The sequence below is a fragment of the Dipodomys merriami genome, unplaced genomic scaffold (genome assembly GCF_024711535.1).
Source record: "Dipodomys merriami isolate MVZ:Mamm:240054 unplaced genomic scaffold, mDipMer1.0.p SCAF_103, whole genome shotgun sequence".
Lineage (NCBI taxonomy): Eukaryota > Metazoa > Chordata > Mammalia > Rodentia > Heteromyidae > Dipodomys > Dipodomys merriami.
The window spans coordinates 1,653,667-1,680,475 of NW_027202305.1; the positions used below are offsets into that span (position 1 = coordinate 1,653,667).

Consider the following 26,809-nt stretch of genomic DNA (forward strand, 5'->3'; position numbering starts at 1 on the left):
TGCCCTCAGCCGGCAGCAGGAGTCTCGGCCTTGGCGGGTGTGGAGCTGATTCAGTCAGGTAATGCGTCAGGCCTTCGCGTGTGCAGACCTGGCTGGCCATTTAAGTGCAGTCCACCACTCCGCGTGTGGTGCTGGCTTAGGAGAGACCCCGTTCTTGCTCAACCTCGTCCCTGACAGCGATTTTATCCCTGTGCTGCACTTTCAGAGCGTGACAAATGCTGTGATTACTGTGTCCTCCGGTGGTGTCTGTGTGTGTGTGTGCATGTGCGCGTGCAGAGCTGCGTCCTCCACTGGGGTCTGTGTGTGTGTGTGTGTGTGTGTGTACAGAGCTGTGTCCTCCACTGGGGTCTGTGTGTGTGTGTGTGTGTGCGCGTGCAGAGCTGCGTCCTCCACTGGGGTCTGTGTGTGTGTGTGTGTGTGTGTGTACAGAGCTGTGTCCTCCACTGGGGTCTGTCTGTGTGTGTGTGTGTGTGTGTGTGCGTGTGCAGAGCTGCGTCCTCCACTGGGGTCTGTATGTGTGTGTGTGTGTGCGTGTGCAGAGCTGCGTCCTCCACTGGGGTCTGTGTGTGTGTGTGTGTACACATGTGCATGTGCAGAGCTGCATCCGTCCTCCACTGGGGTCTGTGTGTGTGCGCGTGCAGAACTGCATCCTCCACTGGGGTCTGTGTGTGTGTGTTTGTACACATGTGCATGTGCAGAGCTGCGTCCTCCACTGGGGTCTGTGTGTGTGTGTGTGTATGTGCGCGTGCAGAGCTGCGTCCATCCTCCACTGGGGTCTGTGTGTGTGTGTGTGTTTGCACGCGCACACATGTGCAGAGCTGCGTCCTCCAGAGGGGTTTTACGCGCGTGTGCAGATCTACATGTCTCTTGGGTTGCTGCTGGCCTGTGTTTTTTGCAGGAGCAGAACACAAAAGCTTGTTGACAGGTAAAGACGATTTGAGTCGTGGCCCTGGCGGGAGAACTCAGGCCCGCAGCTTGGCTTCCGTGGGCTCAGCAGGAAATGGAAGCCCCGTGCTCGTAGACACATGGGATTTTTCAGATTATTGGATCGGGAAAGGTGGAGAATGGGAAATAGGAAACGCCCTCCCTCCTGATAGAATGCCTGTGTCTGGACCGCAGAGCCTGGAGTTAAACATGTGTCCCACTCAGCTGCCCCAGACACCGAGACACACTTACATGCATCTAGCACTCCAGCGGCTTTCTCTTTTTCCCCAGAGTTATTTTTCTATTCCATGCATATATGCGCTCAGATGAGATTTTTACAATCCTTATTCTCTCTGGAGTCTTTTTAATCAAACCAAGAAATTAATTTATCTGGAATGAAGTGTTGGTGTCTTTGGAAATTGACCATGAGTACCACCTGGTTATTACAACTATTGGTACTGTGTTTCCCAACTTTGACCATGAAGTCCTCTGATTTATTCATGTTTAGTAAACCAAATTCTCATCTAACTCCAGGTCACTCTTAACAATAACTTTTGCTTAGACCTGTAGTCCTTCTAAAATACATGCATAACATAAATTTCTACTAATCATCCAGTAAGTGGACAACCTGCATCTTCTCATTCTGACAATGACTTCTTTTGATGAGCCAGTAAATCTATATGAAGTTTTCTATACCATAAACCACTCAGAACGTGTCAGTGGAAAGCCAGCTGCACCGAATCTGCTTCCCAAGCAGCTGGCATTACTGTAGATAAAGGAAAATCACAGGCAGTCACTACTCTTTTTTATTAGATTTTATCTCAAAGACAGGCTGGGCATGGTGGCGCAGTCCTACAGTCACTGAAGAATCACTGAAGGGGCAGGGCAGGGTGCTGGCCTGAGGCGTGTGGTGAGGGATGGATGGCTGAGGGCGCGTTCTAGTTAGTGGTGCCGGGGAAGCGGTGACTTGCTCTGCGGGCCCGCGCCGTTCGGAGGGAAGGCCCGACTCCGGGCGGGCCCGCGCCGTTCGGAGGGAAGGCCCGACTCCGGGCCCGCGCCGTTCGGAGGGAAGGCCCGACTCCGGGCCCGCGCCGTTCGGAGGGAAGGCCCGACTCCGGGCGGGCCCGCGCCGTTCGGAGGGAAGGCCCGACTCCGGGCCCGCGCAGCCTGACAGACCCTGGCGCCAGCGGCTGGAAGCGAGGCCCCGGAGGGCCGGCCTGCTCCTCGGCAGTGCGTCCGCTCAGCGGGCTTCCGAGGGCGGGGAACCATGAGCTCCGAGACCTCTTTGAAATTCTACCTTCGTTTCACAGTTTCTTTCTGCAGCTGTTTTGTGTTTGGTTCTAAAGGATCCTGAGTGTTCGGATGTTTAGCTTTTAGCTTCTCAGACCCCTGGCTGCTTCCAGGCGCCATTTGATCCCGTGACAGGGTCAGCAGCACTCTGGTGGGCGGGTCTGGGTGTGATCACGTGACAGTGTCAGCAGCACTGCAGGAGGCGGGTCTGGGTGTGATCACGTGACAGGGTCAGCAGCACTCTGGTGGGCGGGTCTGGGTTTGATCACGTGACAGGGTCAGCAGCACTCTGGTGGGCGGGTCTGGGTTTGATCACGTGACAGGGTCAGCAGCACTGCAGGAGGTGGGTCTGGGTGTGATCACGTGACAGTGTCAGCAGCACTGCAGGAGGCGGGTCTGGGTTTGATCACGTGACAGGGTCAGCAGCACTGCAGTAGGCAGGTCTGGGTTTGATCACGTGACTGTCAGCAGCACTCTGGTGGGCGGGTCTGGGCTTGATCATGTGACAGGGTCAGCAGCACTCTGGTGGGCGGGTCTGGGTTTGATCCCGTGACAGGGTCAGCAGCACTCTGGTGGGCGGGTCTGGGTTTGATCCCGTGACAGGGTCAGCAGCACTCTGGTGGGCGGGTCTGGGTTTGATCCCGTGACAGGGTCAGCAGCACTCTGGTGGGCGGGTCTGGGTGTGATCACGTGACAGGGTCAGCAGCACTCTGGTGGGCGGGTCTGGGTTTGATCACGTGACAGGGTCAGCAGCACTCTGGTGGGCGGGTCTGGGTTTGATCACGTGACAGGGTCAGCAGCACTCTGGTGGGCGGGGCTCGGGAGTTTTCCCCACCGAGAAAAGGGAACTGGACAAATGGCGCTGAACCGGCTTGGCAACGGCAAGGCCAGCAGAGAGCTAGGGAAGCGGCCTGTGAGCTTCAACGCCCGACCTTAGGGCCGCGTACCGACCCTGACCCCGAACTCGCGTGAGCGCCACGCTGTCCACCACCACCGGGCTCTGGGGGCCTCCCGGGGGGCGGAGAGGGGATGGAGACCCCAGGAGGCCGCGTGGCATCCGCGCCCCGCCCCCGGGGGAGGAGCCAGCGGGGGAGGAGCCAACCCGGCCAGCCATTGGCCACGCTGTCATCCCCGCCCCCGGGGGAGGAGCCAGCGGGGGAGGAGCCAACCCGGCCAGCCATTGGCCACGCTGTCATCCCCGCCCCCGGGGGAGGAGCCAGCGGGGGAGGAGCCAACCCGGCCAGCCATTGGCCACGCTGTCATCCCCGCCCCAGGGGAGGAGCCAGCGGGGGAGGAGCCAACCCGGCCAGCCGTTGGCCACGCTGTCATCCCCGCCCCCGGGGGAGGAGCCAGCCCAGCCACCATAGGCCACGCTGTCATCCCTGCCCCGCCCCGGCCAGCCGTTGGCCACGCCCCCAGCACACAGGCCGCTCCTCCCCTCACCTCTCGCGGGCACTGGGGAGACGCCGCCCCGCAGCCGCCCCGGTCTTGAGGCCGAGGCAGTGAGATGCGGTGAACAGTCAAGAGGGGACGGGCTGTGGCCGCGGGAACAGCTTCCCACCTCCAGCAGAAGAAGGCCCACCGAGAGCCTTAAAGGGAGGAGCGCGAGGGGGACTGGGACGGCGAGCCGTGGGCGGGGGGGGGGAGGGGGGGGACGAGGCGGAGGACCGCGGCTCTGCGCCTGCGCCTCTGCTCGGCCACGTGACGCGTGACGGACACCCCGCGGGGGAGGCCACGGGGCCACAGCCGGTCTGCACGCGCGCAGGCCAGGCACGCACACCGCGGACGCAGGCACGCACGCACACCGCGGACATAGGCACGCACAGTAGACGTAGGCACGCACACCGTAGACGTAGGCACGCACCGCAGACTGCCGCGGGGCTCAGGCAGAGAGGAGACGCCGCATGGCTTTTCCTGGAGGATGACTAAAGTAGAGACCGTGTGGAGCGAGAAAGGCCGAGTCCAAACGACCAGCCAGCGCCGTTCTGCTCATTTGTGGGCATAGAACTCAGGGATGGTGGTATGCGGTCAGTGGTGAAGATGATGATGCAGATGGTTGTGGAGACCCGGATGGAGAGGGCCATGGACAGTGGTGGAGCCAGTGATGGAGATGGTGGTAGGGATGCTGGTGGAGATGGTGATGGAAGTAACAATGGAGATGGGGGTGGGGATGGGGGTGGAGACGGTGGTGAAGACGGTGATGGAGATGGAGATGGAGGTAGGGATGCTGGTGGAGATGGTGATGGAAGTAACAATGGAGATGGGGGTGGGGATGGGGGTGGAGACGGTGGTGAAGACGGTGATGGAGGAGGTAGGGATGCTGGTGGAGACAGTAATGGAGATGATGATGGAGGTGATAAAGGAGATGGTAGTAGAGATGGTGATGGAGATGGTAGTGGGTGGAGATGGCGATGGAGATGTTGGTGGAGATGGTGGTTGTTGGAGACAGTGATGGAGATGGTGGTGGAGACGGTGATGGAGATGGTGATGGAGATGGAGACGGTGACGGTGATGGAGACGGTGATGGGCATGGATGTGAAAGGACTGTCCAGCAGGGAGCCATCAGGAGAGGGAACGCAGGGGATGCTGGGAAGTGAAAGGACCAAGGAATCAGGTGTTACATGTTTGTCCGTGAAGACGGTGTTACAAAACCCCCAGTGCTGGTGAAGATATAAGAAAAGAGACATTACAGTGGAAATTAATTAATAACTACTCTAGATTGCCGTCATTTTCCCCTTTCCACTGCATTCTGCTTCCGAAGTCATGCATCTATATGGATTATTATGCAGTTGTGACAACAGACAACACAGGACTTACACAGATTGCACACTGGCTATGACTGTATTCTTCATTAAATTTTAAGTCTTAAACTTTGAGAATTGAGAATTTTTCAGAATGGTTCAAATAGATGATCAGAAGGTAAGAGCAGAGGTGGGGGATATATAGTAAGGCATTGAGACATGGGTGAAATTGCGTGGCCCCTGGGAGCGCAGCAGCAGGACGTGGCTTCCACAAGCCGCTTTCAGCAGGCGGCACGTGAGTTCCACCGTAGTCGGTGCACACAAAACGAAGGCGGCTGCAGCCCCCACCACAGCCAGTTCACATGCAGGCGGTGGACAGGCTGCATACAACACCTCCGTGAAGATAAGGTGACCAACTGTGACATTTCTAGGTGTCAACACATTGTAGAATGTGTTTGATTAAGACAAAAATAGAGAGTGCGTTTTTGTGTTGTTTTTGTTTTTTGTTTTTTGCTGGTCCTGGGCTTTTTTGCTCAAGGCTAGTGCTCTACAACTTGAGCCACAGCTCCATTTCTGGTGTTTTTGTTTGTTTAATTGGAATAAAAACCTCATGGACTTTCCTGTCTAGGCTAGCATTGAACCACAGCCCTCACATCTCAGCCTCTTGAGTAGCTAGGATTCCAGGCGTGAGCCACCAGCACCTAGAAAAATTTACCCTTTTTAAAAAATAGATTCAAAATTCTCCATGGTATGATGATAACCTACTTAACAACCTTCCTATGGAGGTGTATTTCTTCCATGTATGGAGAGACTTAAGGTCAGTGCTATATTCTTGCACATCAACAATCTTTCTATGGGGCAGATTCCCAGAAGTAGATCATGAGGCTAAAGAACAAGTTAATTTTTAGACTTTTTAATAAAGGTAGAGTCATAGACTAACAGAATAGGTTGGGAGCAAACCCTCCTATCTGCAGGCAACCGGGAATAAGGACTCATGAGCACCGATTGCCAGGACGCAACTGTAAATAAAAGCGCTGCATACCAAGAGCCGTTTGTTAATATAGAGGAGAGGGCTCTTGAATCTTTCACCATGAAGAAGTGATACATGAGCAAGGTGCTTGTGGCTCATGCCTGTAGTCCCAGCGACTCAGGAGGCTGAGAGTTGGAAATCGTTTCAATGCTAGCCTTCACAGGAAAGTCCTTGAAACCCAGTTCTCCAAAGAACTTGTAAAACTCCAGGCTAGTGGCATGGCTCAAAATGTAAAACATCTGCCAAGCCAGCATGCGACCATGAGTTCTAATCCCAGGACTAGAAGACAAAACAGAAGTGATAAGTGTTTGAAGAGATTGATATATTTCACCATTTGAACTGATTTGATAAATACACACAAATGTACATCAACATATATGCATGTTTTGAAACATGACAGGGCATCATATTGATCTATTATCACTATCATTTTTGTGGTTTTATGCATTAAAGATACCCTTTAAAACTGAGCTTCCTATAGCAAGGTGTCTTGATTCGTTTTGAAAATATCAGTTGAAGTTGACTCCTCGACCTTGAACTTTTCAAAGTCGGCTTTTGAGTGACACATTTATCTAATTCTACCTTTTCTCTTCACTGAACTTTTCTTTCCATATTCGACTCTGGTTGGAAAGTGGCTGCCGTGGTTTGCGTTGTCTGTCCTGACATTGACGGGCTGTGAGCTCTTCACTCTGAGTATTTTTGAAGCTGATTAGAATCTTCCTGCCTGGGAAAGACATGACAAAACAGAGACTACAACCCCAGATTGCTTCTTCTGTAATGAGATACTGTTAATCCAGGAACTTTCTTCTTTTAAGCATTAGTAACTTCCTAAGTAGGGCAAAAGAATTCTCAGTATCAGACATGAAGCCATGAATGGAGATGATGCCGCCAGCCTAAAGATTCTGGTTATTGAAATACTCACTATTGTCACCCCAGAAGTTGTGAATATCTCACAACCCTAAATTTGAAAATAAATTGCGAGAACATTTAACCTGCTCCCAGACAGGGCCCGGCTCCTGGCCCTGGTTTCTACACAGCTGCACACACCGGGCCCACTCTGCACACTCACATCATTTTCCTGCTGCCATTCTTGCACTGTTAACTGTGTTAACACCCCCATCACTCACAGCTAGCTGTTCACCTCTCACGGAGGGTCACACAGCCCGATGCCCGCTGCCACACAGCCCGCTGCCCGCTGCTCTCTGCCCGCTGCCACACAGCCCGCTGCCCTCTGCCCACTGCTCTCTGCCCGCTGCTCTCTGCCCGCTGCCACACAGCCCGCTGCCCTCTGCCCGCTGCCCGCTGCTCTCTGCCCACTGCCCTCTGCCCGCTGCCCGCTGCTCTCTGCCTGCTGCCCGCTGCCCTCTGCCCGCTGCTCTCTGCCTGCTGCCCGCTGCCCTCTGCCCGCTGCTCTCTGCCCGCTGCCCGCTGCTCTCTGCCCGCAGCCCGCTGCTCTCTGCCCGCTGCCCTCTGCCCGCTGCCCGCTGCTCTCTGCCTGCAGCCCGCTGCCCTCTGCCCGCTGCCCGCTGCTCTCTGCCCGCTGCTCTCTGCCCGCTGCCCGCTGCTCTCTGCCCGCAGCCCGCTGCTCTCTGCCCGCTGCCCTCTGCCCACTGCTCTCTGCCCACTGCCCGCTGCTCTCTGCCCGCAGCCCGCTGCTCTCTGCCCGCTGCCCGCTGCTCTCTGCCCGCAGCCCGCTGCCACACAGCCCGCTGCCCGCTGCTCTCTGCCCGCAGCCCGCTGCTCTCTGCCTCCTGCCCGCTGCTCTCTGCCCGCTGCCTGCTGGTCTCTGCCCACTGCCCTCTGCCCGCTGCCCGCAGCCCGCTGCTCTCTGCCCGCAGCCCGCTGCTCTCTGCCCGCAGCCCGCTGCTCTCTGCCTCCTGCCCGCTGCTCTCTACCCGCTGCCCGCTGCTCTCTGCCTGCTGCTCTCTGCCCGCTGCCCTCTGCCCGCTGCTCTCTGCCCGCAGCCCGCTGCTCTCTGCCCGCTGCTCTCTGCCCGCAGCCCGCTGCTCTCTGCCCGCTGCCCGCTGCTCTCTGCCCGCTGCTGTCTGCCCGCTGCTCTCTGCCCACTGCCCGCTGCCCGCTGCCCACAGCCCGCTGCTCTCTGCCCGCAGCCCGCTGCTCTCTGCCCGCTGCTCTCTGCCCGCAGCCCGCTGCTCTCTGCCCGCAGCCCGCTGCTCTCTGCCCGCTGCCCGCTGCTCTCTGCCCACTGCCCGCTGCTCTCTGCCCGCAGCCCGCTGCTCTCTGCCCGCTGCCCACTGCTCTCTGCCCGCTGCCCACTGCTCTCTGCCCGCTGCCTGCTGCTCTCTGCCCGCTGCCCACTGCTCTCTGCCCGCTGCCCGCTGCTCTCTGCCCGCTGCCCACTGCTCTCTGCCCGCTGCTCTCTGCCTGCTGCCCGCTACCCGCTGCTCTCTGCCCGCTGCCCGCTGCTCTCTGCCCGCAGCCCGCTGCTCTCTGCCCGCTGCCCGCTGCTCTCTGCCCGCTGCCCGCTGCTCTCTGCCCGCTGCCCGCTGCTCTCTGCCTGCTGCCCGCTACCCGCTGCTCGCTGCCCGCTGCTCTCTGCCCGCAGCCCGCTGCTCTCTGCCCACAGCCCGCTGCTCTCTGCCCGCTGCCCGCTGCTCTCTGCCTGCTGCCCGCTGCTCTCTGGTCATGTGGGACAAACAGACTTGGCTCTGTGACCCTGTGGTCCACCGAGACCCAGTGGGCAGCCACAGACGCCTGTGGCAGGTTTCAAAGTGTCACTTCCTTTCTGGACAAGAGACACATGCTAGGGAATGCCTGGTGGATGCGTGCACGTATGTGTGTGTGCGTGTGTGTGTGTGCGCGTGCATGTGTGCGTGTGCGCGTGCATGTGTGCGTGCATGTGTGCGTGTGCACGCGTGTGTGTGAGGAAAACTTGCAAGCGCAGCGATTGCTTGTGTGCCGTGGCTGTTCCAGAGCTTTCCTGATGGTGGTGCTGTGACTGGCTCTGTCACTGTAGATCCCAGGCTGAGCGGAAGTGAAGCAGAGCCTCTCCGGCTGGTCCTCTCCCCATCCGCCTCCTCGGGAGGCTGTGGCGCAGCACAGGCCTAGTGAGGAGGGGGCTTCGTGTGCTGGGGTTCGCAGCCACCCCCTGCCAGCGCCGTGTCCCGGAGCAGCTGTGGGCCGGGCACTGCTCAGAGACATTGCAGGAGTGTGAGACCCCGAGACACCATCTGCCCCAAGCAGGTGCCACCTTGAAAACGCTGCAGAATTCCTCACAGGCCAACACTGCACGCACCGCTGCCCGCCTGGACCCCCGCAGCAGACTCCACCGCCACCGCCTCCTCCCCGGAGGAGCCGGCCAGCCCAGCGGCTCCCAGGCCACTGTGCATGCGGCCCTCGCCTCTCACCACCCACGGGAGAGGACAGCGCCCAACACAGCGAGGGACACACAGGCGCTATTTGAAGAGACCGCACACACACGCTGACATGGAGGATACACACACACACACACACACACGCTCACATGGAGGATCCACACACATGCTCACATGGAGGGGGAACCCACACACACACTGACATGGAGGATCCACACACACACACACGCTGACATGGCGGATACACACACACACACACACAGTCACATGGAGGATCCACACACATGCTCACATGGAGGGGGAACCCACACACACACTGACATGGAGGATACACACACACACACTGACATGGAGGATCCACACACACTGACATGGAGGATCCACACACACACACACGCTGACATGGCGGATACACACACACACACACACACACACACACATAGTCACATGGAGGATCCACACACATGCTCACATGGAGGGGGAACCCACACACACACACACTGACATGGAGGATCCACACACACACGCTGACATGGAGGATCCACACACACACGCTGACATGGCGGATACACACACACACACACACACACACACACATGCTGACATGGAGGATCCACACACACACACTGACATGGAAGGATCCACACACACACGCTGACATGGCGGATACACACACACACACACACACACACACACACACACACACACACACACATGCTGACATGGAGGATCCACACTCACACTGACATTGGAAGAGGCCCAGACATTTGGAATCAAATCCGAGACCCAGAAGAAATGATGACTTCGAAGATTTGCACACAAACGATCTTAAGAGCTTTCTTTGTAATAGTTCAAATGTGAGTGGATAAACAGACCTGTCTGTAAGCGATCATGATAATAAAGGAATAAAACAGGCTGGGAAGGTGGCTCAGTGGTAGAGCACTTGCCTTGCATGCATGAGGCCCTGGGTTCGATTCCTCAGCACCACATAAGCAAAAAAGAAAAAAGCCAGAAGTGGCACTGTGGCTCAAGTGGTAGAGTGCTAGCCCTGAGCTGAAGAGCTGAGGGACAGCGCCCAGGCCCAGAGTTCAGGCCCCACGACAGGACCAAAAATAAATTAAAAATAAAGGAATAAAGCAGGAGACTAGCCGCTCATCCTCTTAGAACTGAGGAAGACACGTCTTTGCTTGTCGTCACCACGCGTGGAGAAAGACTTCCGGTGATGCGTCGGGAGCGTGGCAGACACAGTGTGTTTGTCAAGGCTGGCCCATCCTCCGCAGGCATCTGGGGTGTGAGTGACTGCAGGGACCCTGCGTGGACGGGCGGTCAGCACGGCGTGGACACAGCCACGGAACACGCCTCACGCCCAGCACAGCTGCCGTTAGAAATCTGAAGGCTCCGGGTTCTCCTCCACGCGGGCGGCCCTGGCTCACAGAACCTTTCTGAAAGAGGAGACGTGAACAAAGAATCAGCACAGTGTCCACGGAGACAACCGCGTGAGGAAAGAATCAGAACACACTTCCCCACACAGTAAGAACAGCCTGGGGCCAGGACACACTTCCCCACACAGTAAGAACAGCCTGGGGCCAGGCGCAACTAGGAAGTTAGGCAACCTTGCAGTCCACACCCGGTCCACGCACGTGTGCAAGGAAGTGAGTGAGCCTGTGTCAAAGACGGCTCGAAGGCGTAGACGTGGGAAAAGGAGGGGCGAGGGGCTGCGGCTGCTGAACCGCGCTGGAGAACCACGCACGCGTGAACGGAGCCATCGGTGCTCACACAGGAGACGGCCAAGTCCGTGGGGCCCACAGAGAGAAGACAGCTTTCCCCACGCAGCCTCGGTCCTGTGAGCCGGGGGGACAGCGCCACTGCGCCCCGTGCCACCGCCGCCCCACCCGCCTCCGCCCCACCCCCGCCCCATCCACCCCCCCTCCGCCCCACTCCCCCCTCCACCCCACCCCACCTCCTCTGCACCCCACCCCACCCCCCCTCTACCCCGCCCCCCGCCCCACCCACCCCCCTCCCTCCTCCGCCCCACTCCCCCCTCCACCCCACCCCACCTCCTCTGCACCCCACCCCACCCCCCCTCTACCCCGCCCCCCCGCCCCACCCACCCCCCTCCCTCCTCCGCCCCACTCCCCCCTCCACCCCACCCCACCTCCTCTGCACCACCCCACCCCCCCTCTACCCCCCCCGCCCCACCCACCCCCCTCCCTCCTCCACCCCACTCCCCCCTCCACCCCACCCCACCTCCTCTGCACCACCCCATCCCCCCTCTACCCCCCCCCGCCCCACCCACCCCCCTCCCTCCTCCACCCCACTCCCCCCTCCACCCCACCCCACCTCCTCTGCACCCCACCCCACCCCCCTCCGCCCCACCCCCCCTCTACCCCCCCGCCCCACCCGCCCCCCCTCCCTCCTCCGCCCCACTCCCCCCTCCACCCCACCCCACCTCCTCTGCACCCCACCCCTCCCTCCTCCGCCCCACCCCCCCCTCCGCCCCACCACCCCACACCACACGTCCACACCCCACGCCCCCTCCACACCCGGGCAGTGTGAAGCAGCAGCTCCGTACCGCCGCCCCCCGCGTCCCTGCCAGCTAGCCGGGTGCTGTGCGCGTGGACAGGGCAGACATAGTCAGCGCCAAGCGTGTAAGCAATGCAAGGAACGTGACTGCAACACTCATGGTAGTCATGTAAGACCAACAAACAGAAAAGGGAGCCGAGAGCCTTGTCCAAATGCAAGGGCCACACACAGTGTGCTCGTGGCTTTCCAGGCCCGGCTCAACTCAGCGGCAGATGACCTGTGAACGGTATTGCTTGTCTTAGAATGACATTGTACGTGCTTTCTTTTTTGGCAGGGTTGTGTTTTGTGTTTGTTTTTGTTTTAAAACTCAGGACCTTGCGCCTGCCTGGCGGTGCTCTAACACTCGAACTGCGTCTCCAGCCCCTGGCTCTGCCCATCTCGGGGGCCGGGCCTCACTTTTTGCCTAGATGGGCCAGGACTAGGACTCGTGCTCCTGGGGCTGGGGGTCAGAATGCCTCCTGGCCTGTGCCGACCGTGAGCCTTGGCCTCGCAGCATCCTGAGAAGGCGGCGCTCCACGGGCCCGGCTCATCCTTGTTTTCAGTGCCCGGTCTTCCTTTTCATCAAGCCAGTAGACAGACCGTGACTCCAGACTTGTCATCTGTCACATCAAATCCTCTTTTGTACATCTTGTCATCCTAAGTTTATTAAGGAGTCAAAATGTGTGTCCTCTTTCATCTGTGTCATCAGCAAAACTGTTATTTCCAGTCATAAAAACACATCATTAGAGAATGTGTTGAATGTCAGCTGTCAATACCCATATTGAGTGTTGAGTGCATTGTTGGACACATTTAATATTTTATCAGAAAAGATAAATGCTGTTGTCAAATAGTATTGTGTGGGCTGGGAAGGTGGCTCAGTGGTAGAGCGCTTGCCTTGCGTGCATGAGGCCCTGGGTTCAATTCCTCAACACCACATAAGCAAAAAGAAAAAAGCTGGAAGTGGCGCTGTGGCTCAAGTGGTAGAGCACTAGCCTTGAGCTGAAGAGCTGAGGGACAACGTCCAGGCCCGGAGTTCAGGCCCCACGACCAGACCCCCCCCAAAAAATAGCATTGTGTATTTACTAGTGGTAATTAATATTTCTACTTCAGATACTATATCCACTTATTTATGTATGTAAATTAAGGTAAACTATTTTCTAAAATTATCAAGCCCTACGTCATCATTAATTTAAATCTTCTGTGAAGATTTAAAAGAAAACTGTTGAAATATATATATATATATACATATATATATATATATATATATACATCTGTACATAAAATATGTAATTTTGTTATCATAGTAGGGTAATCTAAATCTATTCTATGAAGGTTTAAAAGAAGGGCTGTCCTGGTCCCTGAGTGGACGCACCTAGAGGAGCGTCCCTGGATGTAGAGATCTCTAACTACAGTTGTTATTCTTCAGCTAATTGCCTGGCTCCCAAGAAGAAGCAGTACTTTGAGCCTGCTTTGTGTTCGGTGGCTTGTTGACGAGATGTAGGCTGGCCTGCTTTCTGACCCTGGAGGTTGCAGGAGGAATGAGTCTGTGTTGAATAAAGACAGACTGTGTGGACCAACCGTCTCTCACCTACGCTCTGTCTGTCTGCATCCCACAGGTCCTTAGAAAAGGCAGCGTTCAGTAAAGCCACATCCGTGACCTTTACACAGCCACCTTCTCAGTTAATTTCCCGCAAGTCAGCACCATTTTCTCACCACTGAAGTAGGCCTGTCTCTGAAGAGTAAAGCAATCATTTTCCCTACTGATATTTCCTATATTGTGAAGGATATGACCTGTTTGTATATATCCTAATAAGTCTTAAATGTCTTGGATACTAAATCTTGATATGCAGTACTCAGTGCTTAAACACTTCATTGGGAATTGTTTAAAGACCGTAGCTTCCATGTATTCTTTAAGATGGGGAACGTTTGACTTCGGAATTGTTGTCATATACATTGTAAAGCCAAAGATGGGCCTTCTGACTGAACATCAAAGTCCCCCTCCCCAAACCACCTGAACCCAGACAGTTTGCAGCGTTTTAAACTGGTGCTTCATCCCTCTTTCAGCAAGCATCCTCTGCAGATTTAATGATCAGAAACATCCTGCTGGTGCATGCTGGGAGATATGGCTGCAGAGTGCAGACCACAGCAGACAGTGTGTCAGATGAGGCAGAGCTCCTTGTTAGGGGTGAGTATGCTCCCCGTGCAGTAGGAGACACGGTCACGCGCGTGGCCTTGGAGGGGCTGAGATGCATGGCCCTGAGGCGCTGTGATGATGTGTGTCATTGGTGCTCAACCTTTTGCCTTTGAAAGCTCCCATGGGAAACCCTTCCCTGGTAACAAACAAGGCCTGCAGATACAACGTCAGTGTCCAAAGCACTTTTCTGTAGTGGTGGTGGCCACCTGTCATGCCAACATAATGGCAAACAAATTCTGGACAGTAAGACAGAGACACTTGGCATACAGACAGAAAATTTGCCGGTGTGGATGTGGATTTCAAATGCAAAACTGGTAGAGCCCTCGGACAGTCTTGTCTTTTCCTCCACTAACTTGTAAGTCTAGCTTCCCAAACCAGGAAAACTGCATGTGTGAGAGAGTGACACTTGCGATGGTTAAGTGACAAGTCTGAAAATGCCAGCACACAGCCTCTCCACAGCAGCAATAGTTAAATGTTTCCTCATTATGAGCTGGACCGCCAGATTCTGCGCCCTGTGACGCTGTGTCTATTTCAGTTAAGCAAATGGATAGAGTAAGAAATGCGGCCCTAGCATGCACTTTTCCTCCCCTTTCCCTTATCTTTTCTCCACTTCTTTACTTCCTTGTCTTTCCCTCCCCTTTCCCTTTTAGATTTTCATTACAGTATAATATACCTGCAGTCATTTTCTAAAATCATAAATGTGTACGTGCACAACTCCCCATAGGTGACAGGAGCCCTCTGCATTCCAGAAGACAACACGGCCAGACGCGCCCAGCCTGCCTCTCCCCCCTGATCTGTCTTGAATGACACAAATGCATGCGCACACCCCTGCACAGTGTCACCAAGTTAAAATGTTATATCTACAATAAGAGACTACATTTTAGATTACTGCTTCTCTCAACCACCTGATGAATTCTAGCTTTATTTTTAACAATTTGTTGTTGTAAAGATCATACAAGTGAACATAGAGTGAGCATCGCCAAGTCTTTAGTTCCTACGTCACCAAATGCGTGTTCATCTTTGTGCATCCGTCACGGGTTCATCTAAAACGAGGGTCTGAGTGAGTGGCGGCTTCCTCAGTTGTTTTGGGTTTTTAGGTTTTTGTCTCCATTCCAAGGTTATTTGCTCTTTTCTTTGGTTTTACATCAAGGCTGTAAAGCTCCAGCTTCTTAGGGGTGAGCCACACCCCTGGCCACGCCCCTTAGTGCCTTCCCAGCAGGTGTGGGCCTTGAGCCCCTGCACGCCCTCCCTCTCCCCCACGAGGTCCCACTTACACTGTTCTCTTGCTGTAGTCTGCCTTTGCTTGTGCATGTGTGTTGTGTGCGCTTGCCTGGTAATTTAGAATGATGTTCCCAAAATTGGAGCCTTCCAAATGAATACCATTCAGACACTGATAACAAGAAGCCAGGTATTTCCACAGGCCTGCAAGGGGCAAATGTAAGTGGCAAACTAACACCCTGCTTTGTAAGGAAAATTAAACCCGGCAGGATTTAGAACATAATTCAGGTTCCGCTTTTTCATGTTCTGCTCTTTTAGCCTTTGGCTTTATGCCTAGGAGATGATAAAATGCATAAATCTTGGAATTACACCCAAAAGCAATTTCAAACAGGTTGCTGTGGTCTGAATATTCATGGAGCATTCAGCTCAAGCTTTCCTGTGAAGTGAGCTTGATCCAGTCCAATTTTCGATTATGTACTTGCATTGCATTTCTAAAATTAGGAAAAAGAGCTTTGCTTTGTCTGCCTGGCGAAGGCTTACTCAGACTTTAAAACTAAACTAAGTTTTAGCTGTGGTTCTTCTTATTGTTATTATTAAAGTCGGCAGCTCCTGGTAATTGAAGGAACTTGCAAATTGCTCTTTTGAACGTTGAATTATAAAATAAAACCCCAAATAGTTCCACTCCGGCATCCTCTTCTCCCTCCTCTCTGTTCATTGGTTTATGAACTCAGGACATTGTTCTAGCATAGGCCATAAAACCAACACTGAACAAACTAAATTGAGTTTTTTCTGCGTCTGGTATCACAATTGCAGCAGGATTCTGGGATGAGTTACTCGGTGTATGCCACAGACCCGGGGGACTGCAGGCAGGCCCTCCATTGTATGCAGAAGACCACTGCCGGCCGGCCCGAGCCGTGTGCATGGCTCACCGATCATACCCGGCACGCACTTGGGCGTGAGGAGTGTGTCCCTGCGGTTCTAGTTCCGTGTCCGTCCCTTCCAGACAGAGAGGCTCTTGTCTTCACTGACTGAGCCCAGCAGTGGCGGGCTGTGAGGCTCCTCCCTGCAGGAGGCAGCACACTGACCCCGAGGTCAGGTGTGTGACCATGACCCCAGCACGGCCAGAGGAGAATTCGCACTCGGACCTGGTGCTCGGGCGTTCCAGGCTAGTCCGCACTGCTGGGCATCCATTTCCTGCGCCCTCTTACTCTTCCACTGTCAGCATGACCCCAAAATGGAACGTTCCAGAAATAATGCAAGCACAAAATCACTCTTGCAAATTGAATACTCAATGAGCCAGTGCATCCTATCATCATGCAGAATCTAGAGAACCTTGGTGGGGTAAGGAATGTCCAAAAAAACTCGTTTTGCTGCAACACAAAAGGAAATCAAAGCTAGACGGCGCACGCGCGCTCCTGCGGCAGCAGGCAGTGTCAGCCGGCCTGGGTGTGGCGCTGCGTTTAAAGATGGGCAGAGCGGACCCTGTTCTCCGAAGAGGGAAACCGTTGCCTCAGACTGCTGGGATGACCTCGCCGGAACCAGCCACACGGTCAGCCAGCCACGCGTAAGCGGCGCCAGGAAAAGGAGTGTTTGCTTTTGTCCTTCTACTTTATCTTAGAGACATCAAGGTGAGAAGTGTGCTTCCCAGAGCAAACACAGGGTGGAAAACCCCAGTTTGAAGAATAAAATGTACTTGGTCGCGGATGACGGCGGGGCTGGGGTTTGCGCTCCCACCGCCTCTGGCTGAAGACCGAGTGCATTCCTGGCGTTTGTTCCATCCCTCGGGTTCACGCTGTGATCCTTAGGCAAAGTCCCCCGCCCCCGGCTTCCGTGGTGGCTTCTCGCTGATATGAAACACACATCACACTAAGTATGAAATACCTTTCTTATCTTTCCCGAGCCATGCAGTCACTGGAGGACAGAACTAGGCCCATTTAAAGTGTGTTCATACTTTGCTGCTCCTCCGTCCGGTCACACGCCCGTGCAGCACCTGCTTCAGAAGGAAGGAAGGGCTGCTGCCTCTGGGCTCTAGGGGCGCACCACCCCAGTTCACAGGCGCCAGCGCGGCGAGAAATGCAGAGATGCCTTGGCATCTTTGGTCTTGTGGGGAAATAATAGGAGCAGAGCGACAGGTTTGGGTCCACAGTCTGAAGGTCCAGTGTCCAGTGCAAGTGCACTTTGTTCATTGCTGAGAAGTTCAGAGAGGCCCACAGAGCCTTCTCCCGAGCACACGCTCTCGGGCTCCAAGCCTGCAGGGCGGGTCAGGCCGCACAGGTGCAAAGCCAGTCTCCACCACTACTAACTCCTACATTCGATTAGAGAAGCAGAAGGACTCTGCAGAGGGAGGAGATGGTTACGCGAAGCAGCCTACTGTTTTCTCATCAGAGGGTTCACCAGCTTTCTCTCCCCAAGAAAATCTACTGTAGCCACGAGTCATGTTTCCAAATACTTTGCGTATTGTATTAGATCAATCGTTGTTTATACTACTATTTCAACCCCAAACTTCCACATCGTCATCAGGTAGATGAGCTGGAAGGGGCTCACACGACGGAGTGCCGGCCTGGTGATCACGAACACAAGACTGAGAAACAGAATGGCAGACAGTAGATGATACCATCGAACTAGGCCACTCAATTCCAAGAAACATCAAAGAGACTACCTTTTAGCTTGTTGTGAAATACATTTGTGTTTCTCAGATAAGATAATTGGACATGATCTAAAGACACCAATTGCTACTGGAATAGAAACCAATTTGGTTAACTCCCATCCCTCCCCAAAGACGTGTGTCCGGCGAGTCTAGCAAGCAAGAGGAAACAATTGAGAATGTGCTGCTTTTTCCTCCTGGAAAGATGCAGGTGCCATCACGTTCCCAGCTGGGTGAGAACAGCCTATTTTCAATACATTATTGATTAATTGAGAACCGAGCAGCATCATGGGCGTGTCCTGTCTCTGTGCTTTACTCGTTACCACCAGCTGCTGTGGTCGGGATAGGTTTTAAATTCATCAGAGGGTCCATCTTTAGCACCTGGCTGCTGGTGAGGGCCTTCTTGCTTTAAAAATGCACAAGTATTTACCCAAGTATTCTTGGAAGACAGAATTTGCATAAATTTTCTTTCCCGGCATTGATCTAATATTCGGAGAGTCCCTTGTCCTTGGAGAAGACACAGACCTTCCTAGTTTAGAATAATGGCCTGGGGCCACGAGAGCCTTTAGGACTGGATGAAAAGCTAGTAATCATGAAAAGCAGAGCCGGCCTGCCACTAGATTGGCGTTCAGAGACCACAGGACAATGACGAGTATTTTCAATGTCAATTATAATCTAAGTTATTGTCAGTACAAAATAGATTTGAAAATAAATCATGTTTTAGAGAAAAATATGAATTAGTCAATTGTGATTGCTCTTCGTATTAAAAAAAACTGCAAAAGAGCTGTCTCTTTAAAGCAATCTGGAGTCATGGACGTAACATCTTGCGGGAATGTCCTACCCCGAGGTGAACTCTGGCCTCTGGTGGTTCAGGCGGCCTCTGCCATCCCTGAGCTGCCGGTCCTACCTCCACCAACCACTCCTACAGTCGTAAAATTTCCTGTGGACATCGGACAACAGTCTAGGGTTTTTTAATCTTACACTCTGCTTACTAATGGACAGGTAACTTTCATGTCAATCAACTGTTTGGCTTTTCTACCATTCCACAGAAGTGGCCTGAATGTCTGGATGATTTACAGTCATGTGGACGTGTGTTTGTGCTTAACAGCAAATGAACAAAAGAAGTATCATCATCTACAAACAACCAAAGACTGGATGTTTTGCCTTTTATTATCCCATCAAATGCTGTGCTCCTGCTGGAGTGAAATTTGCCTTTGGACGCTGATATTTCTGTTAGCCCTCTGCGCCACGGCTGTGGCCAGGCGGGCGATGGGCGGTTGGCTGAGCAACCCCCGCACAGGAAGGGCGGCAAGCGAGGAGGAGTCGTGGGAAATCTGATGTGGAAGAGGAAGAGGGACTTAGAAAGGAGTTTGTCTACGACCTGCCTGAGACAGGAAGTACACATAGGAAGATGGAGCCAATGAAGCTGTGAGAAGAAATAGAGCAGAACCCATGGAAGAAGGGACTGGCCAGCGTGTCAGAGCAAGTGAACAGCGACAGACGCCCACCAGGAAGTGGCTGCGGGGAGGACAAGCAGCCAGCGACCACGGCAGGAAGCAGCAGCCCTGGGTGCGCGTGCGCACGTGCGGTGTGAATGCGTGTGTGTGCACGCGTGAGTGTGCGGCGAGTGTCACGTGTGAGCGTGTGGTACGTGTGCATGGGTGGACGTGTGGGAAAGCCGGTGCAGAGCCTGAGGGATGGGAGGAGGGCAGGAGACGCGCGGCTCTGGGGTGAGTCCGCTGGGCAGGCGTCTGTCCGTCTGCCTCGCCCTTCCAGCCTCTGGAATACGCACAGGTGGAGCCGCAGCCAGCCCCGAGCTGAGAACGGCGCACTCGCCCTGCCACGGAGCCACGGAGGAGCTGCCCCCCACACACACACACAGGAGGGGCGCGCGCCGGCTTTGTGTAACTGCGAAGGGTTCCGCGACAGTCCCCGAGCTCCTCCGACGCGTCTGGTGTGTGACCAGGCCCCGGCGTGAGTTACTTCACATCCTCCACGAGCGCAGCTCAGCCATGTGAGAGAGGGGTGCCAAGGGTAGCTCCAGTGGCCAGGCAGTGAACAAAGGCGCAGAGAGCTCTGGGACTTTGTCTCCTCTCCAATGGGAGGAGGCGGAGTCCGGCAGGAGGCAGCGTCTGTCTTCCTGGCCTGCCGGCCGGGCCGCTGCAGGACTGTCTGCGCCATCGGCGGCCTGGCAGCCGCCGGTCCCCACACTGTTGGTTCCTCTCCGTGGAAGGCGGGGAGGGGAGACGGGTGGGGAAGGAGGAGAAGGGCGCTGCGCTTTGCTTGCTGGTGTGGAGGAGGCCTTTGCCACGCAGGGAGAGAAGGAAGGAGGGACTCCAAGCACTGGCCGCTCGGGCTGCCCTCCCGGACGGCCCTCACGCTCCAGCCCTGTAAAGATCCGACGTGCGCCTCGGGCCAGAGGCGCCGTCAGCCACCTGCCCGCCCCGTCCCCCGCCGGCCGCACACCCACCGGCCGCACAGGAAACCCGGACCTCCCAGCCACGCCCCGTCACGGTCTGCAATGCCATGCAAAGCCCAAGGGCGGTGTCTGCACGTCCCACGTCCCCGGGCTCCGAGCGCCGTGCCGAGGCCGGGCAGGCAGGAACCGCGGGCAGGGGACGGGAGAAAGCCTCTCGGCGCTGACGCTAAGCCTCCCGTCCCCACAGCCCCCGCCTCCAGCCAGACCTCCTCCACTGAGCTTTCATCTGCCATTTCCGTGCTGTGCTACGCCAAGGTAAACACAGAACGAAACGGCCGCCAATGCCCCTGCAGCGGCCTCGCCCACACAGCAGCTCCTGAGCAGACAGTGAAGACCTCCGTCTCTCTGGTCACTCATGGTGGGAGCGGTCCAGAAAAGCCCAGTTGGTGCACGCCGCACAGGGTCTGCCCAGCAGGCCGGCTCACCTAGGCCCTGGCCCTGCCATGGCTCTGGTGCGCACTTCCTGTGGCACCCCGCCCTGGGCAGGGGCCCGGGGGGCCTGGGATGGGCCCTCCGTGCTTGGCGGCTTCCTGCAGTCATCTGATTACTGTCACCAAGAGTCCCGGCTGCCAGGGAAGTTCTGCTGAACATCAGCCTCGCGGCAGGTCCAAGAAGACAAGGGAGACGCGGTAAGTTCACTTACGTCTCTATTCTGAGAATCCTGTTTTGTGTTAGCCCTTGGCCCACAGAGTGAGTCCTTAACCTTTTTCTTGATTTTGTGTATCATCAAACACCGTGTGGTCTGGTCGCCGCGTGTTCAGTGAGATGCACGCGGCCCAGCAGAGAGGACCTGAGCGAGCTGGAGCAAACTGGAGCTGACTTTTCCAGCTCTGCACCCTCCCAAACACCTGGCGAGGGCCTTGTCTGCGTTTCGCCAAGTACCTGCAATTTGGAATTACAAAGGCAATTAGCTCTCTAATGAGACAGAGCAAGCAAGGCGAAAGCGGGAGGGAAAGCCGGACACCAGATGATGTGTGGAAAAGGACTCTCGGCCTCAGTGACGTCCTCCCAGGGGAAGTCCTTCCTCTGAGACCACACGGGTAGACGTCGCCGCTTCGTGTGTGTGGGGAAACGTCATGCGAAAGACCGGCAATCATTAGACACGGTCCCACGCCCACTATGAGGAGATCAGGAGATTTTAGCTTTAAAAACCAGTAGGTCTGCCAGGGGCCCAGAACTGGTGACAGAAGGAAAGCAGCTCCTGTCAGACTCAGCGCACAGGAATTCTCTGTGTGCGATTCAAAGATGGGAATCGGGGCAAAGGTGACAGGCCGGCCAGTGATGAACTGACAGAAACCAGAGGAGAGAGGACCGCCGGTGTGGAGTGTGGGAAAGCCAGGGCACAGGGCAACCTCAGCACACGCCTCTCCGAGCTGGGGCTCCAGCGCCTTCTCCATGGCCTGATCTGAACTTGACTCCGTGTGGGTAAAATCCCTGTCATCCTGATCTTCTGACTCGACTGACCCAGCACCACAGGAGAAGAACCATCCAAGCCGGGTACCGGTGGCTCACACCTGTCATCCTAGCTACTCAGAAGATCTGAGGATCACAGTTCAAAGCCAGCCTAGGCAGGAAAGTCCATGGGACTCTTATTTCCAGTTAACCAACAGAAAACTGGAAGTGGCACTGTGGCTTAAGTGGTAGAGCACTTGCTTTGAGCTGAAGAGCTGAGGAACTGCGCCCAGACCCAGAGTTCAAGCCCCACGACTGACAGGAAAAAGAAAAAGAAAAACGATCCAGGACTGCATTTTGATGTCTGCGGTGCTGCCGGAGGCCCTGGCGGGAGGGGGGGCTGCCCCTTTTCTACACATTCTTCTCGTGTATTTATGAGAGGGACGCAGAAGCACCTGATTTGTGATGGGCTTCACGCTTCCCGCGGTAGCTAGCAACTTTCCTGCAGATGGTCCCTACTATTGCATTCCTTAGGGGGAACTCCCATTCCTCCTCCTTTATGGGAGATCAAGTGTTCTTTGTGGTGTGTGTGGCAGCCATGCGGTCTCTGAGTGTCCCTCGGCAGCCCTGGCTCACCGTCCACTCACTGAAACATCCGTCAGGTCCTGTTTTGTTCTCCAGCTTCAGTGACAATCAGGTGGTGCGTCATGGAGGTGGCTGAGAGCATCTTGACCATCTCCCCATCCTCAAGGACGCCCTCCACATCACTTATGTGACGTCGCCAAGAAGATGTGGCACTTAGCACCTGCACTCTGCGGTGGTGGGACTGGCTGTGCAGAGCAGAGTGGCACAGAGCTCTCGGCGCTGTGAGCCCTGCCCTGTTCTCCTGACATCTCCGCGCACCAGCACCACCTCACAGGAAGTGGACACCGGGACTTCCTGCACAGTCACAGCACTCAGGATAGCTAAGTGTGTGCATTCTGCACTTGCTTTATGTAGAACAGTGCCACAGCTTCCGCTCAGTGACAGCGGAAGGAATGCAGAGACAGAGTAGCAAGCCCTCCTTAATACAACCAAGAGCACTCCAAGATTCGAAAGTAATTGTACATAAGATAGGCGGAAACATGCACATTGCTCTAGAATTATGTCTCCAATCTGGAAACATTCTAGGCCAAAAGTGAAAACTCTGGAAGAGGCTTCTGCAAATCACCGAGTTAATCATCTGCGTCGAAGCACCAGCCTCTCGCTTGTCAGCAGTCCAGTGTGGTTAGGTGTTCATTAATCACAGAAAACTGTGGCATAAAGTAAGTCTATTTTGATTACCTGTTTTGTGTGGAAGGTTGTTGGTTTGTGTAATTATTTCTCTCACACCGACTCAGGCAGTAACAATTTTTACAAGTAAAATTCACCCAAAATGTCTCACTGCTCCCGTGGAGGCCTCTTATCACCGACCCTGATGTGAAAGCAAATCTAAGCTCGCAGATTTATCTCAGTCTCATCTCATACACCCTAAGTCATCGTAACAAGCAGCCCCGACCACACCCCACCGAACAAGAGCCTGCATGGTGGACCCTGCCTGTAGTCCTCGCTCGCTAGGGAGCATGGTACCGGCCGGCTGGGCTGCTCTGCCTGGAGCTTCTGCCCGGAGCTTCTGCCCGGTCTGCCTTCTCCATTTCCCCGAATGATTTCACCGAGGCCGCCACCACCCAGTGACTGCCTTCCGCTGCTCCGAGATGAGATAGAACACGGCGTGGCCATAAACACCCAGGATCCATAATCGGCGGCTGCGCAGCAAAGTCCCCAGCACAGACACCCACGGCCCCATCAGGAAGGCAGCCGCCCACAGTCCACAGGAAGGCAGATCCCCGCACCCGCGCCCGCGCCGGGAGCCTGCACCGAGCAGAGCCGTCCTCCCTAAGCCCACAGGAGACTTGGCGCTTAGTGAGTCAAAACATGAAATTCGCCACCCCAAAGCCATGGTTACCAGCTTTTGCTCACTTCCGTGATCACCACACATCCAGATGCTCGAGTAGAAATCCTAGAGAACATGTTGGTTTCCAGAGAAATGGTGAGAAAATCTAAATGACAATTGCAAATGTATACTTCAGACAAAAATATGTATTCATTAGCTCAGTGTTTTGTCTGTAACGTTGTTAGGGTGGGTGCGCTTGTCCTCAAAACGACACCACGGGAACGTGGAACCAGCCGTAACGGCAAAGATGTCAGTGGACATAATGATTCCAGATGGATGCCATGGTACGTTTGAGAAGTCAGTCCCTGGATCGGAATGACTGGCGGTGAGCAGTGGGCAGAGCAGGTGCGGGACGCGGCACGGCACGCTTTCTCCGTCTCCGCAGCACAGCGTCCCGCACAGCGGCCGGACGCGGACTGGGCCCAGCTCTGCGGCAGCGTGCAAAGTCACGCTCACCCTCGCATCAGGAGCTGTCCCCCGGGACTTCCTCACTCATCTGTTCTCAGAATTTATGTCTTCATAGGTGAGTTTCAGGTGGCCTCTGGGTTGCTTAATGTCTTAAATAGAAACCTTTGCGTCCCCTGACGGGGTGCGCAGTCGAGCCTCAACCATCTGCACTGCGTTTCAGAGCGAGCGCCCCGGCCGACGGACGCAGGGCGTTGCTGCAGGAATGAAGTCTTGCCTCCCGCCTGCAGTTGACCAGGAAATGTTGGTATCTGAGAAAAGAGTACAAAAATAAACATTGAAACAGACGTGTTCAGCATAATGCTCTGGAGAGTCTCGAACTGGCCATTGGAAGCTTCCGGCACTCCTAACAAGGAAACAGTGACGGAGCAAGGGGAGATGTTGGTGAACGGTGCGGCTGGCAGGGCTTCGGGAGGCCCTGGGATGTTAGACACTCGCCTTCCCTTTTCTCTCTCTTTCTTTATTTGTGCCGGGCTTAGGGCTTGAACTCAGGGCCTGCGCACTGTCACTGAGCTTTTTTGCTTACCATGGCTAGAGTCACAGTTCCACTTCCGCATTTGTTTGAGTAGTTTATTGGAGATAAGAGTCTCTCGGGCTTTCCTCCCCAGGCGCCCCTCCCCCCCTTCAGAATTCTTTCTTTGATTTCCATGCCTTGTTGCAATCTCTGGTCATAGACCTACGTTGGTTGTGATACTGTATCTCTGAGTCTGTATCTAGAAATGGTCGTTCCATTGTCTTATAGGCAAACTTTTAACTCTCTTTCACAATTCCATTGCATTTTGTTGTAATTGCCTGATTGTTTCTAGTGGACCAGCTGTTGTGTCCGTTTTCCCAACTGATTTCTCATTTCTCAGATTGGCTATCAAAACTATGTGCACTAATTAGATACTCTTAGAGATAATGCTTTCAGATTGTTTATGCTAACATAACTTAGCAAGGATACGGAATTATTCCCATTTTTGTCCCTTGCGAGTCTGGAGAGTCTCTGCTGGCCTCCGTGATCCAAGTCAGATAAAGCCCAAGCCCAGATCCCTGGGTTCTGGCGACAGTCAATGCAGGTTTTCAGCTGGCCAGCACATGGCTCCTCCTCTTTGCTGAGCACCCATGTTGGCTCCCTCTCCACTCCGTCCTCACCACCTGAGCCTCCCCTTAAGGCCGCGGCCCAGGAAAAACAGAGGCTAAGTGAGCTGTGGCTCGTCCACACAGGAGGCGAGCACACCCCACGGCCCAGACGCAGGCCGCGTCCCTGTACACCAGCGAGGGTCGGGGCCTCGGCCCTGAGCCAGCGCCCATCAGCCTAACGACAGGCTGCTGCAGACGCCTGCGTGCGGCTGACGAAGAGCACGCTCCTCCCTGCACCACACCGCCCATCGCGCTCCTGCCTAATGCTGACGCATGGAGCAGTCACGCGGGCCGGGGACACACGGGACAGACGTCCCTCGCGTGCCCCAGTCCACGCGGGATGCGGACACACGGAACAGACGCCCCTCGCGTGCCCCAGTCCACGCGGGCAGGGGACACACGGAACAGACGCCCCTCGTGTGCTCCAGTCCACGCGGGACGTGGACACACGGGACAGACGCCCCTCGCGTGCCCCAGTCCACGTGGGACGTGGACACACGGGACAGACGCCCCTCGCGTGCCCCAGTCCACGCGGGACACGGACACACGGGACAGACGCCCCTCGCGTGCTCCAGTCCACGTGGGACGCGGACACACGGGACAGACGCCCCTCGCGTGCCCCAGTCCACGCGGGACGCGGACACATGGGACATGGACACACGGGACAGACACCCCTCGCATGCCCCAGTCCACGCGGGACGCGGACACACGGGACAGACGCCCCTCGCGTGCCCCAGTCCACGCGGGACGCGGACACACGGGACATGGACACACGGGACAGACGCCCCTCGCGTGCCCCAGTCCACGCGGGCAGGGGACACATGGAACAGACGCCCCTTGCGTGCTCCAGTCTAATGCATCGAGCATTAGAAGCGTGGAGCAGTCCACAGAGGACTGGGAACACGTGGACGCAGACGCACGCCGGGTTGCATTGAGGGGAGGCCTGCAGCACTCCTTAGGTGAGTTGCCTGGACGTTCCTAGACGCAGTTTTCGGTTTGTGGATGGGGACGGGTGATGGGGCCATCTTCCATGACGCTGGGCACGGCGCCAACGTCCAGCCCGGCTACTGTTTTCGATGTATGCAGTGTGTGGACTCGGCCAGTGGTGGTCACTCTTCTTCACGCTGGTGTGGTGGTGGCTGAGGTGAGGAGCTGCAGCGTCACACACCGTCCCTCGGGAGCTCACGCACAGTCAGCGTCACACACCGTCCCTGGCACAGAGTCAGCGTCACACACCGTCCCTCGCACAGAGTCAGCGTCACACACCGTCCCTCGCACAGAGTCAGCGTCACACACCGTCCCTCGCACAGAGTCAGCGTCACACACCGTCCCTCGGGAGCTCACGCAGAGTCACTGTCACACACCAGCAGGACACGGCCCCACCCCTGCCTTGCTCACATCAGCCCCTCCCTTCAATGCAGGGAAATCGAGGCTTCACGAG

At 55.6% G+C, this 26,809-nt stretch overlaps 1 protein-coding gene across 4 annotated transcripts in view; it reads left to right on the top strand.

The window, feature by feature from the left end:
* The window catches only part of LOC138809815 (contactin-5), a 463,911-nt gene that overhangs the window by 402,991 nt on the left and 34,111 nt on the right, over nucleotides 1–26,809 (top strand). For all 4 annotated transcript variants that reach the window (XM_069996830.1, XM_069996838.1, XM_069996810.1 and 1 more), the window contains exon 16: nucleotides 13,947–14,067. In XM_069996830.1, coding sequence (XP_069852931.1) covers nucleotides 13,947–14,067 — 121 coding nt within the window. The remainder of the gene's footprint in view (nucleotides 1–13,946; nucleotides 14,068–26,809) is intronic.